Here is a 23,467-nt window from a genome sequence, read left to right on the forward strand (position 1 = left end):
TTCCTGTATTCCATAGCATGGCATTCTTTAGGACACTGAGTAAACCAGTGAAAGAGAATTTCTGGTACCTTTCCGTATGTCACCTACACAAAGGATTATCTATTCAGTGGTTCATCTGCACTGACATCACCAGCACCACCACAAAGGTACTATGTCCTTCTCTAAAAAAATGGGTGGAGTCTGACCATAAAGATTCAAATGTGCTGCAAAAATTTTATTTCTCAACATTATGTAAGTAAAGATCTCATCTTCTGAGACAACCCTAGGATTCTTTCACAACACTTCTAACATATAGGTGTAATTGTGAAGCACTGATATAAAACAGATAACACAATTTGGACTGAATACTCACAAACTACCAGAAGTGATAGCCTTCTTGACGCAAGCAACAGGTTAGATCAAAGCTTCCAGCATTACAAAAAAAAATTACCAAGTTTAAAAGAATCCTGACAAATGAAGCACAAATAAAATAAATGGTCAATGAAATTAATCTCTGGAGACATACCACAAGAAATAAATAAGTAGATAAATATAAATAGATTTATTTATAAAGCACTGGCCTTCATATAACTTCATGAGGTGACCAACAGACATAACCTATTCTTTCATCAACCTCCTACCAAAAAAAAAAAATCCTACATAAGTGCATTGCCCAACAGAAAAAGAAAAAAAAAAAAAAAGAGAGAGAATCCCACATTCACACATGCATGCAGATTTATTTATACCTACCATTTAAACAATAATTATTGGGTAAGATTATCTTCTACCTGGCACAGAATACATGTCAATGAAGAGGATATAAGTGGGGGTTCAAGAACCAAGCAAAACGAAATGTTGGCTGAGTAACCATGTAGAAGTGTCAGGCCGGTGATGATTAGAACCAAGGATGGATTCCAAAGGCAGTTGTAGAAGACCCACCATTAGATAAATCTTAAAAATGAGTCTTACTTAAGTTTTCTAGAATATGTTAGTAACAACAGTGATAAATCATGCTACAACACACATTTCTGAAAGCAGAAATAGCCAAGAACAATTCACTCATGAATTCTGGAAGTTAATGGCTTTTGGTCACATTTTTGCAATTGTATATAACAAACTTTTGACTGGTAATAGAATTGGTTGGTGGACTCTTCTCAATGACTTCAGCAATGATGCTTCCTTTTCTGCTCTTTTATTGGCCATCAGGAAGGTGTTCTCTGGAAACAAATGGGTCAGAAACAGAGTTTCCTTGTTAATAAAAAGTATGCTTTTCCCCAGTCTCACTCTGCAATGGATCTAGTATTGGATCTGTGTTTCATTCCAGCCAAATTTGGGTGATTTTTCTACACATTTTGATCATGATTAAGCCCATATAGAGGGATTTATTCCTGTATAATGAGACCTTAGGTAGAAAGGAACTCCAAACATTTACTAAAGTACCAATCATTCACATCTGTAAACAGCAACATTTTCTGTTGACATTATATTTTGATTTTATCTATAGTTAAAATACCAGTAACTGCACAGTTGTGATTTATTTTGCACCTTCTTGTACCTCTGTATTACTTATAGAAAAAAATCCTTAATGTAAATCTGACTTCAGGGAAGCCAAATCACTTCAGCATCTCAGTTGTTCATATACAAGAGATCGAGCAGGATGCCATGGAATGAGCACATTTAACATTAATAAGCATATCCTTTTCATTAAAGGATGAAACACTTAATGAAAAAAGACCATTCCTATTTTTAATGACGTTTCCCAGGTCAAGTCATGAAACAATAAATCCTCAAGTGGAAATGTCAGTGGAAGGCTAACAAGGTAAAATAAAGTCTTTACTTGGCCACTGTCTAATAGGTGTTAAGCTGCAGATACGGACAGCATTAAGTAGTGGTCAAAGGCTTGCATCTCATGGCCTGTTTTCTTCTTCCTTATTATCTTCTCTCCTTCTTTACAGTCTTGCTGTCTTTCCCTCTTTCTTGATTCTGCACCTTTTTTTCACTTTAAGAATCCAATGAATTCCCCCTACACTGAAGTGAATCCTGGTCGGGAATTTCAGATTATCAGCTGTAACAGATAAACTTTAAAAAGAGCTTTAGAGGGACCTCTGGATATACAGCAGAGACAATCTGTGTTCTAGAAAAAAATAAAATAAAAATTAAGATAGAAACTATACAAAGGAGTAAGTTAATAGATGTAGTACAAAGATGTGGCAAAACAGAGAAAAGTCAAGCTGGGTTTAATGTACAGAAGACACTGTTCGCTAACTTTTGAAGTCTCTTCCTTTAGAGGAGACAACAAGAATTCAGATGAGGTTGGTTATTCTCCTTGTATTTCCAAAAATGTTAATAACCTCTTTTACCAAGGTGTCTTTAAGAAATTACACTCTCAGCAGTTAAGAGGAGAGATCAATCAAAGAGTTAACAGCTTGCCAAGAATTGAAAATGAAAGATAGTAATAAAAGACAAGTTTTCACTGTAGAAGGAAGCATTCAGTGAAGTTTGTTAAGAATCTCTGCTGGCACCTATGCAATTCAAAATAGTCATAACTGATTTGAAAAACGGGCAGTTGACAGGAGTGCTTCAGGAGCTATTGACGTATCCACAGTAGCAAAAACAAAAGTTAACTCTGTAGAGCTACAAAAGGATCTTCTGAGACTGTGTAATTCTGTGTTAATTGCTGCCAATAAAGGGTGAGATTCACCTACTTGACATGTGTGTCTTGTGTGACTTTATATGATTTCAAGTAACCTGCCTCACCTCAAGCTCTCTCTCTCGAGAGAGCTACATGACATCACACAAGGGCAATCAAAAGGCATTAAATTCTATCCATGGTGAAATTAAGTGTTGATTGATTCAAACTAACAGAAATTTAGAAATAGAATCCTACTCTTAGATATACTGCAATGGTCTTTAAATGAATAACTATTTGAGAAACAGTTCCACATGAGTTTATTTTGTAATTTATAAGAAACCTTGTTTTATGCCCTGTATTGTTCTTTTCTCTTGTTTTGTTATGCACATAGGGTGAAAACAGTTACTTGAAATTTATCCTTTCAGGCCACTTTTCAAACTGGTACAGATTTTGCTATATAACTGAGATTTACGTCTATTATCTCAGAGACTAGCAGCTGATAAATTCCTCATCTTCAAACTTCAGATCTGCAAGTAGATAGTACCAACCAGAGAAGACTAATTTATTTTAACTCCAATGATCTTTTAGAAACAAACATTATGTTGCTGTATGCCTCCGTAGGCTCTTTAATTGACTATAAGCACGGAGAATAAGACATTTCACTCAATACCTGAGTTTACTGAAGTTCAGCCTTAAGAGTGTTTCATTTTCCTTTATTTTCTTTGCCAAGAAATCATTTTAAGTCGTGGTATTGTTGCTCCCACTGACATCAACTCACACTGACTCCATTAAATTCATTATTTCATCTGTGGTAATTCTACATAAGGTAGGACCTTATAAGAACCACAGCCTGAAATCTTGGAGAGCCCAAATTAATCATCAAGATATACGATCTGAAGAGAAACCAGAGTATATGCATCATGCACAGACCAACCAGCTATTTGGGAAGAAAAAAAGATATATATATAGATTTTTCTCTTCTATTTTTTAATTTTTAATTAACTGCTAATTTTGCCATGGTTCTCAGAATCACTTCCCTTCAAACTGATTGGTTGTCAAGTAGTAAAACTCAATTTTTAATACATTTCCATATGATTTTCTCCATTAGACTCCCATTCATTTGCTTCTTATTTTCATTGTTTTTGTGTTAGCTATTTTGTCCATCCCATTCTTTATAGTTTCACTGTAAGCCTATCTGAATCGCTGGTCCCAATTCAGTCCTATGGCCATCTTCCATACATTTCTTTCTGCCCCATAAAATATCCCAGAAACACCTCCTTTCTCTTTTGGAAGAGAAAATACCTGTTTTAGAAAGGTGTGTTATTAGACCTCAACCCTACTATATTCTTTCTTTGATCTGGCTGCATTAGTTGTGCCTGAATTTGCTTCAATTCACAGAGTAATTAGAACTGAAAGAATTCTGAAAAATATTCAGTATAATGCAACAGATTTTTGGAGCATCACTATTTGTCAGAAAAGTTGTCAAAGTCCTCTTTCTTCTCCAGCTGGTATCTGGAATTTGTCACCAAAAGTATTTAAAATCTGTTATTCTCATAACATTTCTGCTTTGTTTTTTGCTTTTCAGGGGGGATTGATGAGTTTTTTTTGAGGCAGCCTTTGTTCTACAGTATCATATTATCATATTAATGCTCATGGCTTAGTGAATTTTGGCCTACACATTTCATTGGCATGCTGCTTCGAGCCTAACTTCTCAATCATTAATGAAAATATCAAGCAAGTCCGCATGTAATAATGGTTCTGGAAGCGGTGCCAGCATCCCTCTGTAACTCAACATATATCCATCTGGGCACAGTCATTCCTGGGGGTCTAAAAAGTCATGTAGCAAGACTAAACTCCAAGCTAATTAACATGAACTTTTCTTTAAAACTTCAGGAGATAATGTAGCAAGCTCTTAAAATCAGCAGGAGCTGGGCGCCTAACTGCTCTTAATGTTTTTGAAAGTCTATCTCAAAAAAAATATATATATAAGCAGCAGCTAATAATTTAGTAATTCTATCAAAACAAGCAATTAAATGTGTCTTGCATGATTTGTTCTCTATAAAAATCACGCTGCTTGTTTACTCAAACTTCTATTACCCTCTAGATTTTACTGATTTCATCTCCGGGTATTTATTCAATTATTTTATAAGGAATTGAAATCTAATTCATGAGCTACTCACAGTGACACCTAAATCTTTTCCCACAGCCTCTCTATCAAATGAAGAGGCAATCAGTCAGAATAAGACGGACTATTTTTGCCAAAGCATATTACTATCCTTAGAAAGTAGAAAGTAACTGAGCTAAAGTTCAGTGAAATTCCATGCCATGATGTTGCTGAGCCTCCCAAAGTATTTTAAATCACCTAGATTTTCTATTTTGGATTAATTTGACTAAGCAACACAATTTCATGTTACTAACTAATGCATCTCCCATTTTTTTCCTTCCACAAATTAGCACTGAAATGTCCATCTGCAAAGATTTAGGCAAAGTTTCTGCAGCTTTGCACTGGACAGATGCAACATTAGGCCCTATCATAACTCCAGTTCTTGCTGCTCACCCACCCACTTTGTAGATACAGGTAGAGATTGCTCCTTACTTTCATATGTCATGTATCTCAAAAGAAAACCTAGCGAATGCGTTTAAAAAATACTGTCAACTTAAGTCCATATCTGTTACCTGTACCTACAATTTTATTACATTCTTCCAAAAACAAAACCAAAAAATTCCCACAACGCTTCTCCAACTAACAAGACACACCACTTGATTACAGATGCTCTGTCATGTTGATATGATACACTGCTCTGGACTTAATTAAAAATCTAAGTAATTTTCTGTGGAATCACTGATCTATTTTCCAGGATCTCTCTGGGCTCCACTTTGAGTAAGGTCAGTGCACAAGGGGTTTTCTGGTGCCTGTAAGGTGACACTGCATATCGTCATCAACATTTCTGCCACACTTCGAGAGCAGTACAGTGGAATTAGTTGGAAATCAATAAATGTGTGATGACACTAAGAGTTGCCTATCTGGTTCCTGGAATGAAGGTCACGAAAATGCCTAAGAATAAAATTAAGAAAAAGCAGCACATTAGCTATAGGCAGGGCAGAATGCTAGTAGTAAGGGAGATAAAAGGATATTTCTGAAATTTCCTGTCTCCTATTGCAGGTGCCTGCCTGACCTATGCACCTAAAAGAGGTTATAATACATTACCTACAGCCCTCTCCTCTACTTACATGCCCAGGTTGTCTCTTCGGGTAGAGATGATTTCTTCATCCTTTCCCCTCAAAAAATGGATGGAAGATGAGATGCTGTTAATGGAGTTGCATTTTTGTGAGCAGAAATTCAGAGTTCAACGCAGGTTTCACTCTGGAGATCAAATCCACCTCCCAGGAGAGTGCTATGACCAGCAGCAATGAACAAGGCTCAGACAGAAAGTCTCCATCCTATCTGCCAAAGGTGGCCAGTGGTACAGGAAGAAATGAAAGAACTTTCAGCGCAAAGGATGTGAAATTTACTTCTGAAAACTATGGTGCTTAAAGTCTTACAGGCAACAAAGCAGTGAGGAAAAGAGGGATGGGAATGGGCATGGGCTTTGTGAATTGCCTACTTGGATTTGGAACTTGAATTTGGTCTAAACTGCCTTTTAGCTACTAAAATGTTATGCGCATCCAGGGCTTTGTAGTCCTGCAATATATCCCTAACTGCTAGACTGGCAGTTAGTGTTTCATGGCAGCTCGGACTGCTCAGAGAATAGTGGCAAGGACGAGCAGCTATTTGTTATTATCCAGCCTTTTCAATTTCATGACAGTTGGGGTCTTCTGGCTCCTGCTCAGAAAGCGAGATAAATGTGAAGCTTCTGCAAGTGTGACAGTATCTTCAGTCAGTGATGAATAAACAGGAATAATAAACAGAAATAATAAGCTAAGAAAAAAAGTATAAAGATTGCAACACAACTGAATAAAGGTCTGAATAAACTGAAGGTTATGGAAATGAATAGAATGAAGGGTATGGAACATGTCTAAAAAGTAATGCTAACAGTAACTTTTTTATGCTTTAGAGATCTATATTTTTAAAAACAATTGTGTTTAAACCACCTCAAATATCAACAGATTCAACCTGTACTTACACTTGGATTCCTGAAACATACTTTTTACTAAAATAAGAGCGTAAAATATGTTATTATGTCAATATTTTGGTTTTGCACCCAACAACTGAAAGCCCAAAATAACAGGCAGTTTCCCCACCTCTTCCCTTGCCCAAAATAAAAGAATTCCAAATGCTCTGGAATACAATAAAATATATGTTTTTCATTATGATTTTCTTACACTCTCAGTTTCAAAATAAAAACTTTCTAAACACTGAGCCTGGGAAATTAAGTGTGGAATCTGAAATCATATTGCACTGTTACACACTACTGTACACCTTAATAGATCTCAAAGAAATTTAGGAACGTAGCAAGTATTTCTAAATCTGCTTTGGTGAAACCAAGGAACAGACAGGGTTATTTTTCATATGGTGCACTGTGAGCAAACCAGAACTCAGAAGTTATTTCAGAAAAATTTGCATTTTTTCTGAAAATACACAGTTTTGCCTCGGATCAGCCACGATGTTGTGCATTTTATGTAAATTTACCAGTAATAAGGACTTAGAAATAAGTTGACAATTCTGTTAATTAGTCATGCTGTAGATTATCACTGCTAAACACAGTCAAAATAAAAATAATATAGAATCTGTATGTCCAAAATGCCATTTGATGGTAGTACAATAATCAGATATAAATGAATATAGATGTCAAGCTTGGTTTAGTAAATTGACCAGTTAACAAGTTCCCTTTTCTGGGACTTTACTGCTTAACAGCAGTTAAGCACATCTAAAAATCCAATAAACATGCGCTATGCTAAACTACTGCTGTGAATGCTATGAAACCACAAACCTAATTCAAATTATTTAATTTTCAGAGGTGATAAACTAGAGAACCCTTCTACTTTTATTCCAAAATCAATTTTGCTATTGATCTCACTGAAAAAAAAAAAAAGGAGGTCTTATACAAGGTTCTATTATTAAATGGAATAGAAAGACTGTGAATAATCTTACAAGAAGAAATCCACAACTTCATATCAGCCTCAAATAATATACAAAAAAATCAACAGAAAATAAATGAGAAAAATTGAAAGATCTGGTCCAAAAAGCATTTTCATTATAGTTTCCATAGAACTGATATTTCAGAAAGTTAGTCACAATTTGAATTTTGCAAAAGAAAGCAGAAAAAAATCACTGTTTAAATCACCCGTTAAATCTCTAAAAGCACGGTTTATGCACATATCTACAGGTGGAGAAGATTCATAGCTGATCAGATTATATTCAAGTAGAATAAGCCTATATGCTACACTAGAAAACTGATAAGCATATATCTGATAAGTAAAAAGTTCATTGCTACAGTTAAGAATTGACAAAGTAAATGCCAAGATTTTATTAGCAAAGCAGTTCTTACTTTATTTAATATATATATATATATACATCCATGAGAGGATTCAAACGTTGAATATTTAAAGACTTTTGCTAGCAAGGAAGAGAATGAGGAACCAAAGCCTATGTTGTTAAACCAGTGCAAATCTAGATTTACCCTAACGTATCTGACAAAAGAATTTCGTTCCACTTATCTAACTCTTATTTTAATGAGTTCCAGTCTATCACAAGTAACTGCCCATCCATAACCACAAGCTTAAGAAGCCCCTAAACCGCTGATTGCAAGAAAGATATTCCAAGGGAAATATCACTCTGTGCTTGATGAGTTACCACGCTTTATCTCTAAATATCAGCTGCAGACCTCTATCAGCTGCAGAGCTACAGAAATCCTTTGGGAATTTCGTTTTATCTGCTACGGCCACTCTACAGTTTTATGAACCATCTAAATAAAGCAAGTCTGCTGATGTCAAATGTGACATAAATTGGTTCATTAGCAAACGGGCCTGGACTGAGCTTACAATTAAAGGCTCAACTGTGCAGACGTGCAGCAGATCACCACCCACAATCCTGTTTCACAGTAACGGGTGAAATCCAGGTAGATTACAAATTCTCTGGTGAGTTGTTCACCCAACTTTCTAACAGAGCTTAATCTTTAAATACTGGCTATTTGTGTGTCATGCTTTGTCCTATCATTTTTATCCAGTAGCAGTGACCAACACAGGATGGTAGTAGAGAAGAGGGGTGACAGTGAATCATTTTCAAGTTTTTAAGTGCGATATTACATGATAGTATTTCCTGTAACAACAGACGACTGGATTCAGTCTCCTGATGTTTATTTCCTGTCCTTCAGTGCAGTATTGCCATTCTGCTACTGTCACAACATTTAAATCTTTCTAGGTGGCTATCCAGTGTTAGAAATCACTGCCCTTCCCTCTTGGATGGCTTCCCTGGTAACCTATTCCACAATGACAGCGGAATAGACAAACAGTTTGAAAATGGGAAATGTTTGTCCAAACACAAATATTCCTCTCTAAGGAGTCAGGACAGAGCAGGCAAGAAGGCGATGTGAGGGGTCTCCTGTGGGTGAAAACAGAGCCCCAAACTAGAGTGCTGCCTCCCCCCTTCCCCTCCCAGTTAATGCAAGGCCCAGCCTTCACTGAGGAAAGCCCAGGCTGGTACCATGCCAGTGAGAGGAGCACCACCACAGCCAGACTGAGGTGCAGGTGGCACGGCAAGAAAGGGTAGGTGTTGAACAGCAATGGGTTCAGATTATCTGGGGACAAGGATGGAGAGCTATTTATGTAGCAGAGATCTGTGGAGCTGGGGTAAGCTCAGGTGCCAGAGGCATGAAGGAGGTATTGAAAAGTCTGTATAAAAATACATATACATAGTATGGATCTGTGGGAGGGAAAACTTCAGGCTTTCTCTGGTTTTGCTTATTCTTTAATTATACCATATCCTATTTTAGATGCTTCTACCATGGATTAAAGACAATTCAAAGGAATACAGAACGTGTAGCCTCTAAATGTAGCTGGCCCTGAAGCTCAGTTCTCGGCAACAACGGTGACAGCAGAGCAGATTGCGGATCTGACGGCTCCTACACACCTCTCTCGTCCTGTTGCTCTACAGCTTGAGCACAGCCCCCAAGCTGAAGGTAAAAAACTGAGCCAAGAGGTGGTTCAGGCTGCCAAAACAATGCATCAAAAGCTTTTTCTGATGTTACTGCATTATCTATGATGGTAAATATTTGTTAAATGTCTCTTCCCTTTCCATAAAAGAATAACGGTGCTGTTCAGTCATCCAGTGCTTTGTTACAGAGCCGCAGGGTTGCTCCAAGAGCTGACCATGGCACAGTGAAGTGTTTTACAAAGATGTAGCATCGCGCTTGGGCTGACAGCTCTCCCATGGGCTAACTACCTTTGGCGCAGCACTTGTTCCAAACTGGAATGCTTGGCGTATCTCTATGCAGCGTAGTCGTGTTCTCCACTTCTCCCATCTTTCACCTCCCTCATTTCTAAAATGGAGATGATAGTTTTCCCAACTTCTTCACAAGGGTCTTGTGACAACAGATTGGTATCCTGAGATGCTCAGACTCTAAGGAAATACCATAAAGTACCCAAGGTAAGAAAGAAGAGATGGACCTACAGTGGCTCAGATGAATATGTACAGTTGGAATGACTGAAAGGTCGTGTCAGAATTCATAATTAATGTTAAACATTTCAAGCAAATATTTGTGACTTGGCATAACATGATGACACTTGATGGAAAAAATGCAGATGCCCACCCAGTAAAACTCACAGAGGCACGCTGGCCTGTAGAGATGTATACACAAGCTTGACTCAGACTGTAAGAGTCATCAGCAAACACGGCTGAGCCAACACCTTTGGGTTTTGGCAATGCTCAAATCCCAGGAAGGGATGATACAGCTCAAGTCTGCTTGCATGGATAACTGAAGCTCTAATTTGCAAAACCCTGAAAGCACAGGATATTCAGACCTACACTTCATAGTCTTCCTGTAACACAAAACAGTTTATATGTTTTACAGGCACTTTCCCACTTATATTTCTTGCTTCCCTAGAGCACACAGAATAAATAAACAGAGCAAACAAATCCTAATTTGCATGACTGTTCCCAACTGAAAAAAAAAAAAAAAAAAAAGGCCATACAACAGAGATATGAGTATTCTGAAGGGAACAGTAGTTTCCATCAGCCTTTGAAGAAGTTTTTTATATTCATTCCTTCAGAAATGCCTGTGCAACACCTCCATGAGGATGTCCCAGTCCCAGGGCAGGATTCCAGTGCTCACTTACAGTGCCATATGAGTGATACCAACAGAGCTGAAGGGACGCACCCCCCCACCCCCACCCCCAAGCACTTTGCAGGAGACATTTAGAACTTTGGGGGAATAAACCTTTGGAGAACACATTCACTAAAGTGGCTATTCACAGTCATTTATGTGATAAGGAGAGACCTTTACGTTTCTATAGCCCTGTAAGTGGAATTACACAGTATGTACTGAATGAATAACAGGACTTGCAATTTAAAGGTACAAATGAAAATGCCACTAAAACATGTGGTCTATGATGGTTAAATTGATTGGTTTTTTCATGGTATTAAGGAAAAATGTGGCTGGCATAATACAAGGTTATGTGAGATGCTGTAATACCTCTTTGGCCTAGGCTATGCCCTCATGCAAACCTGTATTCATTTGTATTTTGCATGGAAGTCAGTGGCAGTTCCACACACCTATAAAAGGACAGCTGTAATAAACATATATTGGGGTAGCCTAGAATGAAAGTCTCGTAGCTGAGTCTCTGGTGTAGGTCACCACTTTGCCAACACTGAGAAAGTCCCCTGTCATGGGTTCAGGCATCTGTACTGGAGATGGTCATCTATGTTTCCTTTACAATTAATCAAGAGAAGCACACCCTTCAGCAGCTCCGTTCATACCCTAAAAAACAGTGTAAAGATGAACTACAGCTCAAAATTGTTTATAGCTCTCCATTGACATAAACCTGGACAGATGAGTTTCACTTTCAGCATCTCTATAAAATATTGCCAAACAAGGTGTAGTTCCTGCCCTTTGTCTTCCACAACCAATTCAACCACAAGTTTCTTCTATAAATTTTTAGAGTGCCAGGCTCCTTGCTAAGGTGCAATTTCCAGATATCATTGTGGCAAGTTACTGACCCAGGAGTCACAGTCACGCTGTTTCACTTGAGCCACATTTCATCGGTTAGCTAAGTACACGTGCCATTTCTTAATATATACAATTCATATGTTTGATTTCCTTGAAAAATTAAATCACTGCCTCCTCATATGCTGTAGAACATCTGAGAGAAAAATAATGAAAACGTTTTAGTTCACTTTACTGGGGACTAGAAATACTTCTAGGCAGTCGTATTAATCATATTTGTGGGTTATCGCAGGGTGTAAACAAAGAGTGGAGCTAAGTTTGTTCTTGTATATATCTCCATAAATGCAGAATACTTGAAACACTTGTGTTTGACCTTAGCATGGAATTTCTCATGTCAGGAAAACATGGCTTGAGGGTAGCAACACCCCTGGGATATAGCCCTTAAGCTATGTATATGTTACCAGAAAAACTATACTCCGATTGTACTTCACATCTGGGAATAAAAATAATAAATACCATACAATTTGGATATGCACACTGTTTTCAGGCTTTAGTGACACTGCCAAAACATTGCCTGGATAAAACAGATCTTAAAGGAGAATTTTAAAAACATGCCTAGAAGAATATTAAGATTTGTTTAATACTCTCTGCTCATAAACCTCATGAGCTGCAAAAATTTTACGTAGCTAAAAAAAAAAAAAGTTACCTTTCAAAAATTTCTATCGCAAAGATTAACAAGATTAACACCAAATTTTAGTTTAAAGAAAATTTCAGATTATAAATATTTTGTTCTCAGTTATGCACTGTTGCACTCGTGTGACTGGAAGTGCTGTAGCAACATCCTGGTGCTTCCCATAAAAAAAAATAAAGCAATAAAGACAGCAAATATCATATACATAACGTGTGCTTAATGAGACTACTCATTATAAATAAGTCATGTGAAATGTTTCCTGATGATGAAGTCAAGCAACTATGTGGGTCAATCTGCAGATAATGGTTTTGTACAGCTTAATGTGTACCATACGATTTTTTTAAACTGATTTATCACCTCACCTAAAGGGTTTCTGAGCTTGTTTTGCAATTGTGAAACCCCTCCCTTGTTCCACTGGGATCACATTAACTGAAACTTGAGGAAGGGCCACATAGATCATAAATTAAGTATATATATTTCATTGTCAAGGAGCCATTACTTCTTTTTTAAATCTTCTTTCCTTTTTTTTTCCCCTAATCCTTGATGAACTAGAGGAGTAAAAGGCTCCTTTTGCCCTGTTTCTCTCAAATTTTGCTCCTGAGCCAGTCCCTTCTGTTAACACATACACTGCTAGCATCTGCCTCTATCTACCCAAGCATGAAGCATTTGCTGCCCTGCTGGGATGTGCTGCAGTTTGCTGCTAATCCAACACCACCTTACTTTAGCTGGAACTTTCCCCGCTGAATCCATAAATCAGATTACAACAGACACATCCTGGCTCTTCCTCACCGCCAGCTACAGCTCCCAGCAAGCAGAACAGCATCCTTTTCCCTAGGGAAGGCTGGGTGGGTGCAAACGAGAAGGAAGATCCAGGGCTATTCAAGGTGAAGAGGGATTTAAGTGGCGATTTTAAAAAGCGGCTTAGTAGCTGGCAATTGGTGACAGCCTCGCAGCAGTGCGGCGTGCAGTCAGTAAACGGTGAAGAGGTGGAAAGCAAAGCGCCTTCAGCACTGGGCAAGGAGGGGTGCAGGAGTCCTGCGAATGATGAAGAGCTGCAGGAATACCGTGACCCAGCAGAAACACACATGGTATTGCTTTAATACCTCCTCTAAAACCGACGCCGAGTTTTAGCACTCAAAATTTTCCATTACTATCAGCGTGGAGGTGAAAGACACGAGAACAGAGCATTGTATTAAGAGCTCAGTTTTCAAATATTTCACATATTAGCCACAAAAAACATTCCCCACCACCCGGATTGTCTATGGAATTTATTAGCCAAATGGGTTTTAATAGAAAAAGACTTAAAGCTCAGGGAGAGAGAGAGAGCCCCTGCAAAAGGCACTTTCTGGAGTGCAGAGCTATTTATTTATTTTATAGAGCACATCCACACGGGAGCGGAAGGGACACGGTTACAAGGCACAATGCGAAGTCCTGGGAGAGAGCCGAGCCTGGCCAAACAAAGCCATTTATTTGTTTTGTGTTTAAAGAGAGCAAGATTGATTTCAGAAATGATTCTTCCAGACTCAGAGCGTTAAAACAAAACAGAATATGCGTGTTTCAATATGTTCCCGCCTGGCTCCATTGTACAACAATGTCAGAACATTCTTTACATAGAGCACAACCACCAGAACTAACATACAGACATCTTCCAAAAGTATGAGTTTCTTTAAAATAACTGCTGTGAAGTAAGAATGCAAAACCCTTGATCAGTTTGAACCAGAAATGTTTACGGGCTGGCTCCCAGATCAGGATAAAATCAGATATTGTGCAGGGCATTAGCGCATTCCTGTCCCTCCAGTGTTCCCAATAAACTGGGAAGACGTAGCCAGAGTAACTTTATCCCCCATGAGCTGATCTATCCTATATAAACAGAACAATAATATCCTACACATGTACACAGGGCTCCGAAAGGAGTGACTTTTGCTCTCCTTGTGCTATGTATCTAGGTACGGGGAGGGCAGAGAGACTTCGGGCTCAGCTGCCGTGCAGGCTGTCAGCCAAAGCGTGTGCTAAATTCCCCCCAGTGCAGCACCTACATAAAGCTGCAGCCCGTGAGCTACTGCAGCATGCAATGTGATGTGAGGACCCTCGCCCAGGTTCCCCAATCCTCTAAGTCATTGTCCCCTTCTCCTGCACACTGAGGGGACAGCGAGCACTGAATGAGGCTCTGCAAAGCAGTGGCTTAGGGCATGCACCAAAACCATTGTCTTTTGTACCCCAGATGCCCCTTATGACTCTCTCTTGCTGTTGCTTAGTGGCAGATGACACCCCAAACGGGGCTATTGTGGTGGAAGGGGATATGGTTGGCCTGTGAGCTCTGCAGTGGGGAAAAAAAGAAGCAGCAGCAATCTACTAATGCTGCAGGGTAACAGAAGGTGAATGTGCTGAATGCTGAGCTCAAGAAATCCTGTCAACAGGGTGGGAAGAAAAGACAACCGCAAGTATTTTTTGCAACACAGGTGCAGCCTGCGATCCTTCATTATCTTAGCATAATAAATCTAGCTAGCAAGCCACCCCAACAACAGGAAGGTTTTGTATGCTTAACAGCTATGCAGCGAAACTCCTTTTGGAGTATTTTATAATCAAACACTACGAATCCTTTGGAAGACATAACTAAAAGTGCAAGAGCAGACAAAGCCACCCTTAGGTAATTCCCTTGATTAAAACTCTCAGACTTAAAATGAATCTAATTAAGGACATTGTGAAGACACAGAAAGCCAGTGTTCACTTATGCCCTCTTTTGCGGATGGTGAGTTGCCAAACAGATCTGAGAACCTTAATTGCAGGAATATCAGCAAATTCAAAAAAAGATGGCAAATTAGGGACTGCAAAAGAGTCAGACTGTTACATAACAGCACTTCTGCTGGATGTCCTGGTTCTTGCACTAGATGGCAAAGGCACTCTTGAGAGGACACAGTGCTTTTTATAAAAACTGCTGAGAAAGGAGAGAAAAACCTCACCCATACTCATGACATCAGGGGTGATGCAGCCAGCAAAACTGATGAAAGAGGATACCCTTTCTACCATTCTGCTTAACGTTCCTTGTTTGAGAGCTTCCTACACTGCTCTTGAGAGGCATCCAAACACACACTGTGGGCATTGCAGGGAGTCGTCACAGCTGGCCAGGGTCTGGCTCTTTTTTGGATCCCACCATCCATCCGTAGCAGATAATATGCCCTGTTTGATCACTGGAAAAAATAATTTCATTAAGTGGCTTCCTATTAGAATGCTGACATTTTGCAGACATTCTTCTCAGATAAAAGCAAGGAAGATAAAAAATACTTCTGAAATCAGATAGTGAAAAACACCACCGAAGAGAAGTCTGATTTCATTTTCCCCAATTGTTTGCATTAGACTCCCAAGAAAATAAATCCACTGAAACATGGTAAGAAATGCTTACAAATGCCTGACACAAATAAGGTAGGCAGAAAAATCTGTTTGGCCACACAGAAATTGGTTTGATGAAAAACAAACAAACAAACCAAAAAAAAAAAAAGGGGGGGGTGGGGAAATGACTTGTGAACTACAGATTCTTTGTGGGTTATTGCTGAGCTCCATCACTCCATTCAGCATCCATAATAAATACAGATGGAAGCAACCTCCAAGCAGGCAATTACTTCAAGGACCGCATGTTGAATTCTACATTAAAAAATAGTAAAAAAGATAAATAGCAATCAAGTGAATGGTTGAACTGTATTTTAATAGTGAATTGGTTTGTTTTTTTTTTCCCACTATAACAGCTTAAAAATAGCACTGCTTGGAGTTATTCCGATCTTAGACAACTTCTAGTGTTAACAAAGACAACAAAGCTTGATCCTCAGTTTACCATTTTTTGTGATAATACACAAACATGCAAGATAGCAGGTCTATCAAAATTACCTATGCATGCACACGTATCTGATGTATCAAGACAACCAAAGAATAAATCTAAATGACTTTATTTTTGATGGTTTAAAAACCAAATATTCTAAAAACTACCCAGTAGGCAATAAAAATTATTTTACTTATGAAAGCATTTAAAGTCACTACCAGAAAAGTCAGTTCTTGGTGTTAATGAAAATCACTGAGTGCAACTGCTCCTGACCTTAATCATTTTTGCTATCAAATACCCAGTGTACTTCCATTTCTGAAAGCACCATGCTGCCATACTTGGGCTCATGTCACAGCCCTCTCAATACAAACAAAAACAACAAAGCCACATTGCCAAGTCAATCCAAATCCTTTGAGGATGTAAATTAGTAATTAGGAAGACCTACCAATTGGTCACCGGGCTGGATCCTCAGTAAAAGTCTGTTTAGCTCAATGGTTCAATCAATACATTTAAGTGAGTCTATTTTCATATATAGATCAACAGTGATATCATTATTTTTAACATAACGTAAGTACGACCAAAAACACAGGGTTTGCAACCACTTGCAAGATTAGGTAGAGACTGAGGGAGGGCAAAAACTGAAATTTGTTTCTCGTTCATCTACTCATAAAAGGTGATAAGTTGATAGCTGAGAACCAACATCACGCCGTGGTCCAGAGCCAAAGAAAATGTCAACTAACTCCTGCCAACCCCTCAGCTGAGATAAATCATCATAGCTCTGTTAGTCAGCCCTCTACTCTAACTTCCAACATCCAAGGATTTGGCTCTATCTACTATGTATATTCAGACAAGATATAAATCAATGCAGTGTCAGCTTGACCGCAGTTTCTTTTTTCTCTTCAAATATTACCGTGTCCTTGATGGTTAAAAACAAATCTCACTGAAGTCATCTAATTGGCAGGAGGAGGAAAGCATTTACAAAGGTCATCTCCTATAAATCCAGCAGGCTAAATTTTACTCGCAGCCCACCATCCCCAAAGTTACTTACATCGGGGTAACTTTCCCACTTACTAGTCCTAAGCACTTAGGATTGCCAGTCCTTCTTTCATGAGAACATGGAAAAGAAAAGCTGCATCCCCCTTTCCTTGTGTCACCACCTGAGCCTGGGGACAGGCTGGTGCTTTAAACATCAGTTATTTCTGGCAGACCCTGCAGGAGCTTATGAATGAATTCCCACAAACTGTGCCCATGATAGGGCAAAACTAGCAGGCTGCTAGTCATCACACGCAGCTGGAGCACAGTTGGAGCAATCAGCAGTAACTCCACGCTCCCCCTGAGATGGACACCACCAACAACTATGCCACGCCTGCCCCGTTGCTCCACATGGAAAGAATTAAATTTCGGAAGAGCATGAACTTTTGAAGAAGCCCTGCTAAGCCCATACCCAACATTTCAACAGCTCAGGCTTCCCGCGGAGTTTGGTCTGGCATCAGGACTCGTTTCTGTTCTTTCTCAAATGCGCTTAGTATTGAAATTTTACCTGACAGGGCTGCTCCAAACACAGAGACTTACCATTCAGTCTCTCAAAGCTTTGGATTAAAAGGCTCAAACTTACGGTAGAGTGCTGAATGGGTATCCAGGCAGGTGTTTCGACTGAGCATTTGTGGGATGGGCATCTGCCATGGCTCTGCTGCAAATAAGTGAAAATGGCATTATGCACAACACAGTACGTGCTGCAACAGGCACGATGGGCTCCATTCCAGATGGAGCATCTAGGAGTTTGCCAGTGCCCATTAGACCTCACAAAGTCATTTTTCCACCATTATATAAGATCTGCAGCTCACTGGATCACAAACGGCCCTGGGGTTGACCCATTAATTTTGCTTTGAACTTTGCAGTTGTGTGGGTGAACGCAACCTTCATCCACTCTCAACCCCAAGCACCTGCCATTTGGCTTTCCTCCACACTGGAGGATTCAGGGAACAACAGCAGAGCTTTAAGCAGCAGGTAAAAAACAGCTTTTTTTCCCCCATTTCATGACAGGCTGCATTTTTGCATCATGCATCCCCTTTGAAGCAGTGATAGCTGCAGCCTGAACCACCCCAGAGCTATTTTGCAGCAGGAGAAAATCTGTCCCAAATTCTCAGGGTGTGTGTTTCTTTGTTGAGCAGAACACACTGATTGTTCCCCAGATTGACCCCTGGAGGACAAAGAGGAGGAGAAAAGTGCAAGACTCCTGCAGTTCCCTGAAACTTAGCAGAACCAAAAGAGTGAGGGGTCAATTTGAAGTCTAATGTTCCACATGGCAGTGCAAGATGCTACCATCAGGCCTTCAGGCTGATCTTCCTGTAATTTCCCTTGCATTTGCAGTGATTCAATTACATTTTCACAAAGGTTTGGAGCCCATCAGAACAAATTGCACAGCAGATTGGGTCAGAGTCCCTGAAGAAAAGTTCAGAATAAATTCTGGTGTCTGCCACCATTACTCTCAGCATTTCACAAAAGAGTCAAACTATTATTTAGCTGCATGAATTGGAGGACTCCTGTAATTATGTGTGTTCCTGAAGCTGGACATGACAAGAAGGAGAAAAAAAAAAAAAAAGAAAAGAAAAGAAAAGAAAAAGAAATTATTTTTTATTTTCCTTTAAGACAGGTATATTGCAGGCAACTACAATACACCTTTCTTTTTCCCATGCTGAGAGCAAAGGAGAGCAACCTCTGCACACAGGACTGATGAGGCTTCACCCTATTTTCAATTTTGAGTCTGATTTGAGAACATTAACTAGCCAAGCCTAGTAGTGCTTTCTTCTTTATCTCCAAAAAGTGAACACTTGTAAAGCATTGCAAAAACTGTCCATATCAGTTTCAGCTTTGTATTCCCCAAACCTTAAAAACTTTTGTATTTTCACTTAGACAACTTTAGGAATATGCAAAAAGGCATAGCTAGAAAACAAGAAGCATTGTACCTTTAGATGAAAGTTTGGAAAGTCTTGCTTAAAAGGATTTGAAAAAGTCACTGGTATCATGGCAGCAATATCCTGTGGGTGGGTGTTATTTCCTGTAATGAAGGGATGAATACTACAGCAAACTAAGTAATCCTATCGAAATAATAAAACTATTAATAAATTTTGATCAAAAGGCTGCATAAATTACTGCCAATTATTATTTTTCTTTCTTTTTTTAACAACTGAAGAGTCTTCAGTCCAAGGCCAAGACAAAGGTAAGAAAATTAATAATTTGCTTTGGACAGAAAACATTTTTCAGACTGAAAAGTCTGATCTTACAAACTCAGGTAACCAGGTATATAAAATGATTGTCAGGAAACTCCTTAAAAAGACTCCTCACATTCTTAAAGAGGACACATCTGCAAAATAAAAGGCCAGGACCTCATAGCAGGGGGAAGCAACACTCTGTAAATATTCCTGACTTTGAGATCACTCCCAAATTGTCCCAAGACCCAGAATCACAAGACGTGCTTCATATTCAAAGGCCAGAGGGACAGATGTAATGAGAATTGCTCAAAGGCAACAGCTCCCAGTTTTCCAGCACAAGGCCTGGGCTGAGCATGCGGCTGGGCTGCAGGGTGACCGCAGGGCTTGGCCCTTCATGGCTGGATATTTAAATTATTGTCCTGATAACATGACATTGCACTGGAATTGTCTGAGAAATGCATGTAGCTCAAGGACTGGGACAGAGCACTTATTTCCTCCAAAATTTTCTTTTTTCATCTTTTTTAAATTACAGCTGATTTCCTATTTGAACGGTCAATACTTTTTGTATTTTGTTTAAAAACAATGCTTTTCATACTTTTTGTATCTTCCATCCTCACCCAGTTGAAACAAGAAATAAGGTTGAATATCAGGTGCTAATAATGCTCTCCTGCATAAAAGTGTTCAATTTTACCTTTTTTTTCTTTTTTTTAATCAGCCACAAGCTCCAACATGTTGCACCTTACTGACACCAACTATGGAACAATTTACCCAAAAGGTCAACACTGCATAAGGTATTCTGCAAGCACAGGTAATACAAGTAAGTGTAGGAATAAATACAATGGGAAATATTTGTATGCTGCAAAAGGGACTAACTCCATTCGATTATTATTGCTAATATTTTCACCAGCTTAGGAATTTAGTGAGGACTATAATAGTATAGCAAGGACTAGAGTGTAGTAAGGACTATAAATCCTGGTCCAACATTACACTGGAAAGTTAAAAATCAAAAAAGAGATGAAAATCCATCATTGGAAATCATCTTTTTTCAGCCAATCTTCAGAGGAGTACAGTAGTGTGCTTTTCATGTTTACTAATATTTTTATGCAAAAGAAATGTGTCTTGCTTTGCTGTTGGGGAAAATATGTTCCAATAAAAGAGTTCTCCATCTGAAATGGAAACAGATGTTTCTTCTCCATAGCTTACAAATGAGTGATTTCCAGAGTCTTCTTTTACTCCTTTTCTTTGAGGATACTTGGCCTCCTGCACTACTTCACCCTTGAGACAACTCTGTCATAGTGACAGACAAGAGTTATCCAGGCATAAGCTTTATCACAGTTCCATGCAATCAAAGCTTTCAAAATATGCAGTAAGATCTCAGCTTGTGTAATTTTTGTATAAAGAGACTTGGGGACACAGAAAGATAAATCCACTCTCATTGCTGAATTCTGTATCAGTCACCAGTCGTCTGGTGGTTGTTTTTTTGTTTGTTTGTTTGTTTGTTTGTTTGCTTTTCCTGGGTTGATGCTCTAAATCCTTGATAAATTGCATAGCAATAAAACAGTCAGGAAGCAACGAAGCTATGACCAAAGCCATTCAGAGATGCTAACCCCCAGTCAGCTAGTGCAATCCCTTCTCTGGAGGCACTGTTACATGTAATTCCCCAAACGACACGTTTATCAAGCATCCAGAAATTCAGACCACATAGGTAACAAGTAGACAGAAAGTACCAATTTCAGAAGCCAAAACGAAGGCTTCAAGACCTTCGGAGTCTTTGAGCCAAACATTTACCTTCCTAGCATGCAGCCTTAAGCAAGCTTATTTCCTACATGTTTATCTCAGCCAAGTGTTGAAATAACTGACTACTATTAGCACTGGTTAGAAACATCAGTATGACGTATCTTACGTATACATTAATATAATGCAGAGCAGTAGCGTTACTGCCTGGAAAAGTCCCTCTGACTTTTATGCATGGAAATATTGAATCCAGAAGGGGTAAAGGTGAGAGTTTTGTGGCATTACTGCAGAGGTTGCTGGTGACAGAGATGCATTTGCGCGTTAGCAGGCTCTGGGGAAGATTTCAAGGATGTGGATGTTACATGGATCAACTGTAGCAGTTTCTAGGGGAATATGGGGGACAAAAAGAGCATGTATACATAGATTATTGCCACTGTCCCACAGGCAGGGAGAGATTACATGTACCATCAATACTAAATTTTGAAGGCCAAATATTGCCTAACATGATTGTGGCCAGAGACACATTTGGAGACAGATCTTAGGTCAGCTGAAAGATGTGACAAAAGACAGAGAGGATATTTAGGAATATTTTATCTGTTCAAGGTTTATTTGGGGCTTTCTGAACTGCAGCACTCTTTAAGATCTGACTTCAAACTCTACCTCAGAGAAGATATTGGTGATCAGAGTCAAAAGCCGTCACAGGTGAGATTTCCTAGAACATCCAAGAATATGATTTGCAAATTACAGTCCTCAAATCAAAGTCAAGTCCTTGAGTGAGGTCTCCAGTAACAAAAGAGTTGGCTGAAGTCAAACTCAGTGGAAGATATTTATCTACTCCTACACAGCCTGACAAATTGCCTTCTCTGATGCAGATGATTCTCCAGGGAAATGAAAACTGTAGAACTCAGCTAGAGGTCTCAGATTGGGTAAAATATAATCATATACTTGGCAATACCCCTGACCTAATGATTCCCTCATAAATAACTATTTTCTTCTCCTTGACTGCACACATCCTCTCATTTTTCAGAAGTCTCGCATTAGGTGAAGGGAGACAGAAGGAAATTTGCATGGTAGTAGTGAACAGATTAAAACACAGAAGAAATACCTGTTTATGTTGCAGATGCATGCCAGGAGACCCATCTTTTCTGCTTTTAGTGGTCTCTTGGACATTGCAAAGAATCCGTTTGGTCAGCTCCAGCTATCTGAAATGCTTAAAAATGCTGCTCACCTCGGCACCAGGAAATTATCTTCCCACCTCCAGCCAGGCCCTCAGAATATTAGAGAAGGGGCTGGCTAAGGATATATAGCTCTGCTATCATTAGGAAACGTTATCATTAATTGAGGCAGGATCGGACTTTCTAATTTTCTTTGTCTTGCTCAGTATCTTCTACCTTTCCTTACGTGTGCAGCTCTCCGCTGCTGTGCAGTAATATTAAGCCCTAACCATATCTGCCTGAGCAGTTAATTGAACATTTTCTTTTCTCAGTTTATAGAGCTGTTCATAGATTTATGAAACAAATCACCCTTCTTTTTTCATAGTTAAAACCAATCTCAATAAAGACATCTCTCTGAGATCAGCAAATTATAATCTAATGAAATCTATTGAAAATTTCAGTTGCACTAAACAAGGTCAATGCTCAGAAGAAACGAAATGTCATTCAGAAATGAAGATCAAAGTAATTCCCTTCTATTCCTGCTGCTACCATAGAGACCAAGGGAGGGGGAAGAGGGGGAAGAAGAGATTTAACAGACTTAATTCTTACTGAAATTTATAATTAACTACAAGGGAAAAGGGACAATTATCATATTTCTAAAGAATAAAGGAGAAAAAAGTTGAGCTTTTGACAAGATATAATTACAAGACATTGCATATGCAATGCACATTGGTTTGTTCTGTGTAATTTTCTTGAGACTCCCCCCTAAAAAAAATGATTTTTTTTCTAGAAAAGACAACACGTGTCTCATCAGTTTACATTCATAATGTTTGAAATCCAAAAGCTAGCAGCTTACAGCAATTGTTCCAAAATTTACCATTGGTAAATAAAGATTTGAAATAAATACTGAGTTACACTCCCCATCTGTCAGACATCTACGAGTATATTCTCCAGCTAAGATAAATGGTAATCAATGAAAAGGGTCTTCCTGCGCTTCTAAGTCTGTGCAGTTTAACCAGCAGCCAACCCACAGTCATCAAAGCTGTCCTCAAGCACCACTTAAGAGTGGAGTTTACTAAATGACATGTAAATTGCATGGATTCAGCACTATCACACTTTTAAGGTCTGGCAGGAAAACACCACAGTTTGAAGT

The 23,467-nt window shown here is 38.9% G+C and overlaps 1 protein-coding gene across 19 annotated transcripts in view; it reads right to left on the reverse strand.

The window, feature by feature from the left end:
• DLG2 (discs large MAGUK scaffold protein 2) overlaps positions 1-23,467 on the reverse strand; it is a 1,042,459-nt gene that overhangs the window by 856,049 nt on the left and 162,943 nt on the right. For 10 of the 19 annotated variants that reach the window (XM_080581542.1, XM_080581553.1, XM_080581544.1 and 7 more), the window contains one exon: positions 17,830-17,904. The exons of the other annotated variants lie outside the window; for them this stretch is intronic. In XM_080581542.1, coding sequence (XP_080437668.1) covers positions 17,830-17,904 — 75 coding nt within the window. The remainder of the gene's footprint in view (positions 1-17,829; positions 17,905-23,467) is intronic. 19 annotated transcript variants of the gene reach the window in all.

This window comes from Anser brachyrhynchus, assembly GCF_964034855.1.
Source record: "Anser brachyrhynchus genome assembly, chromosome: 1".
Classification (NCBI taxonomy): Eukaryota; Metazoa; Chordata; class Aves; order Anseriformes; family Anatidae; genus Anser; species Anser brachyrhynchus.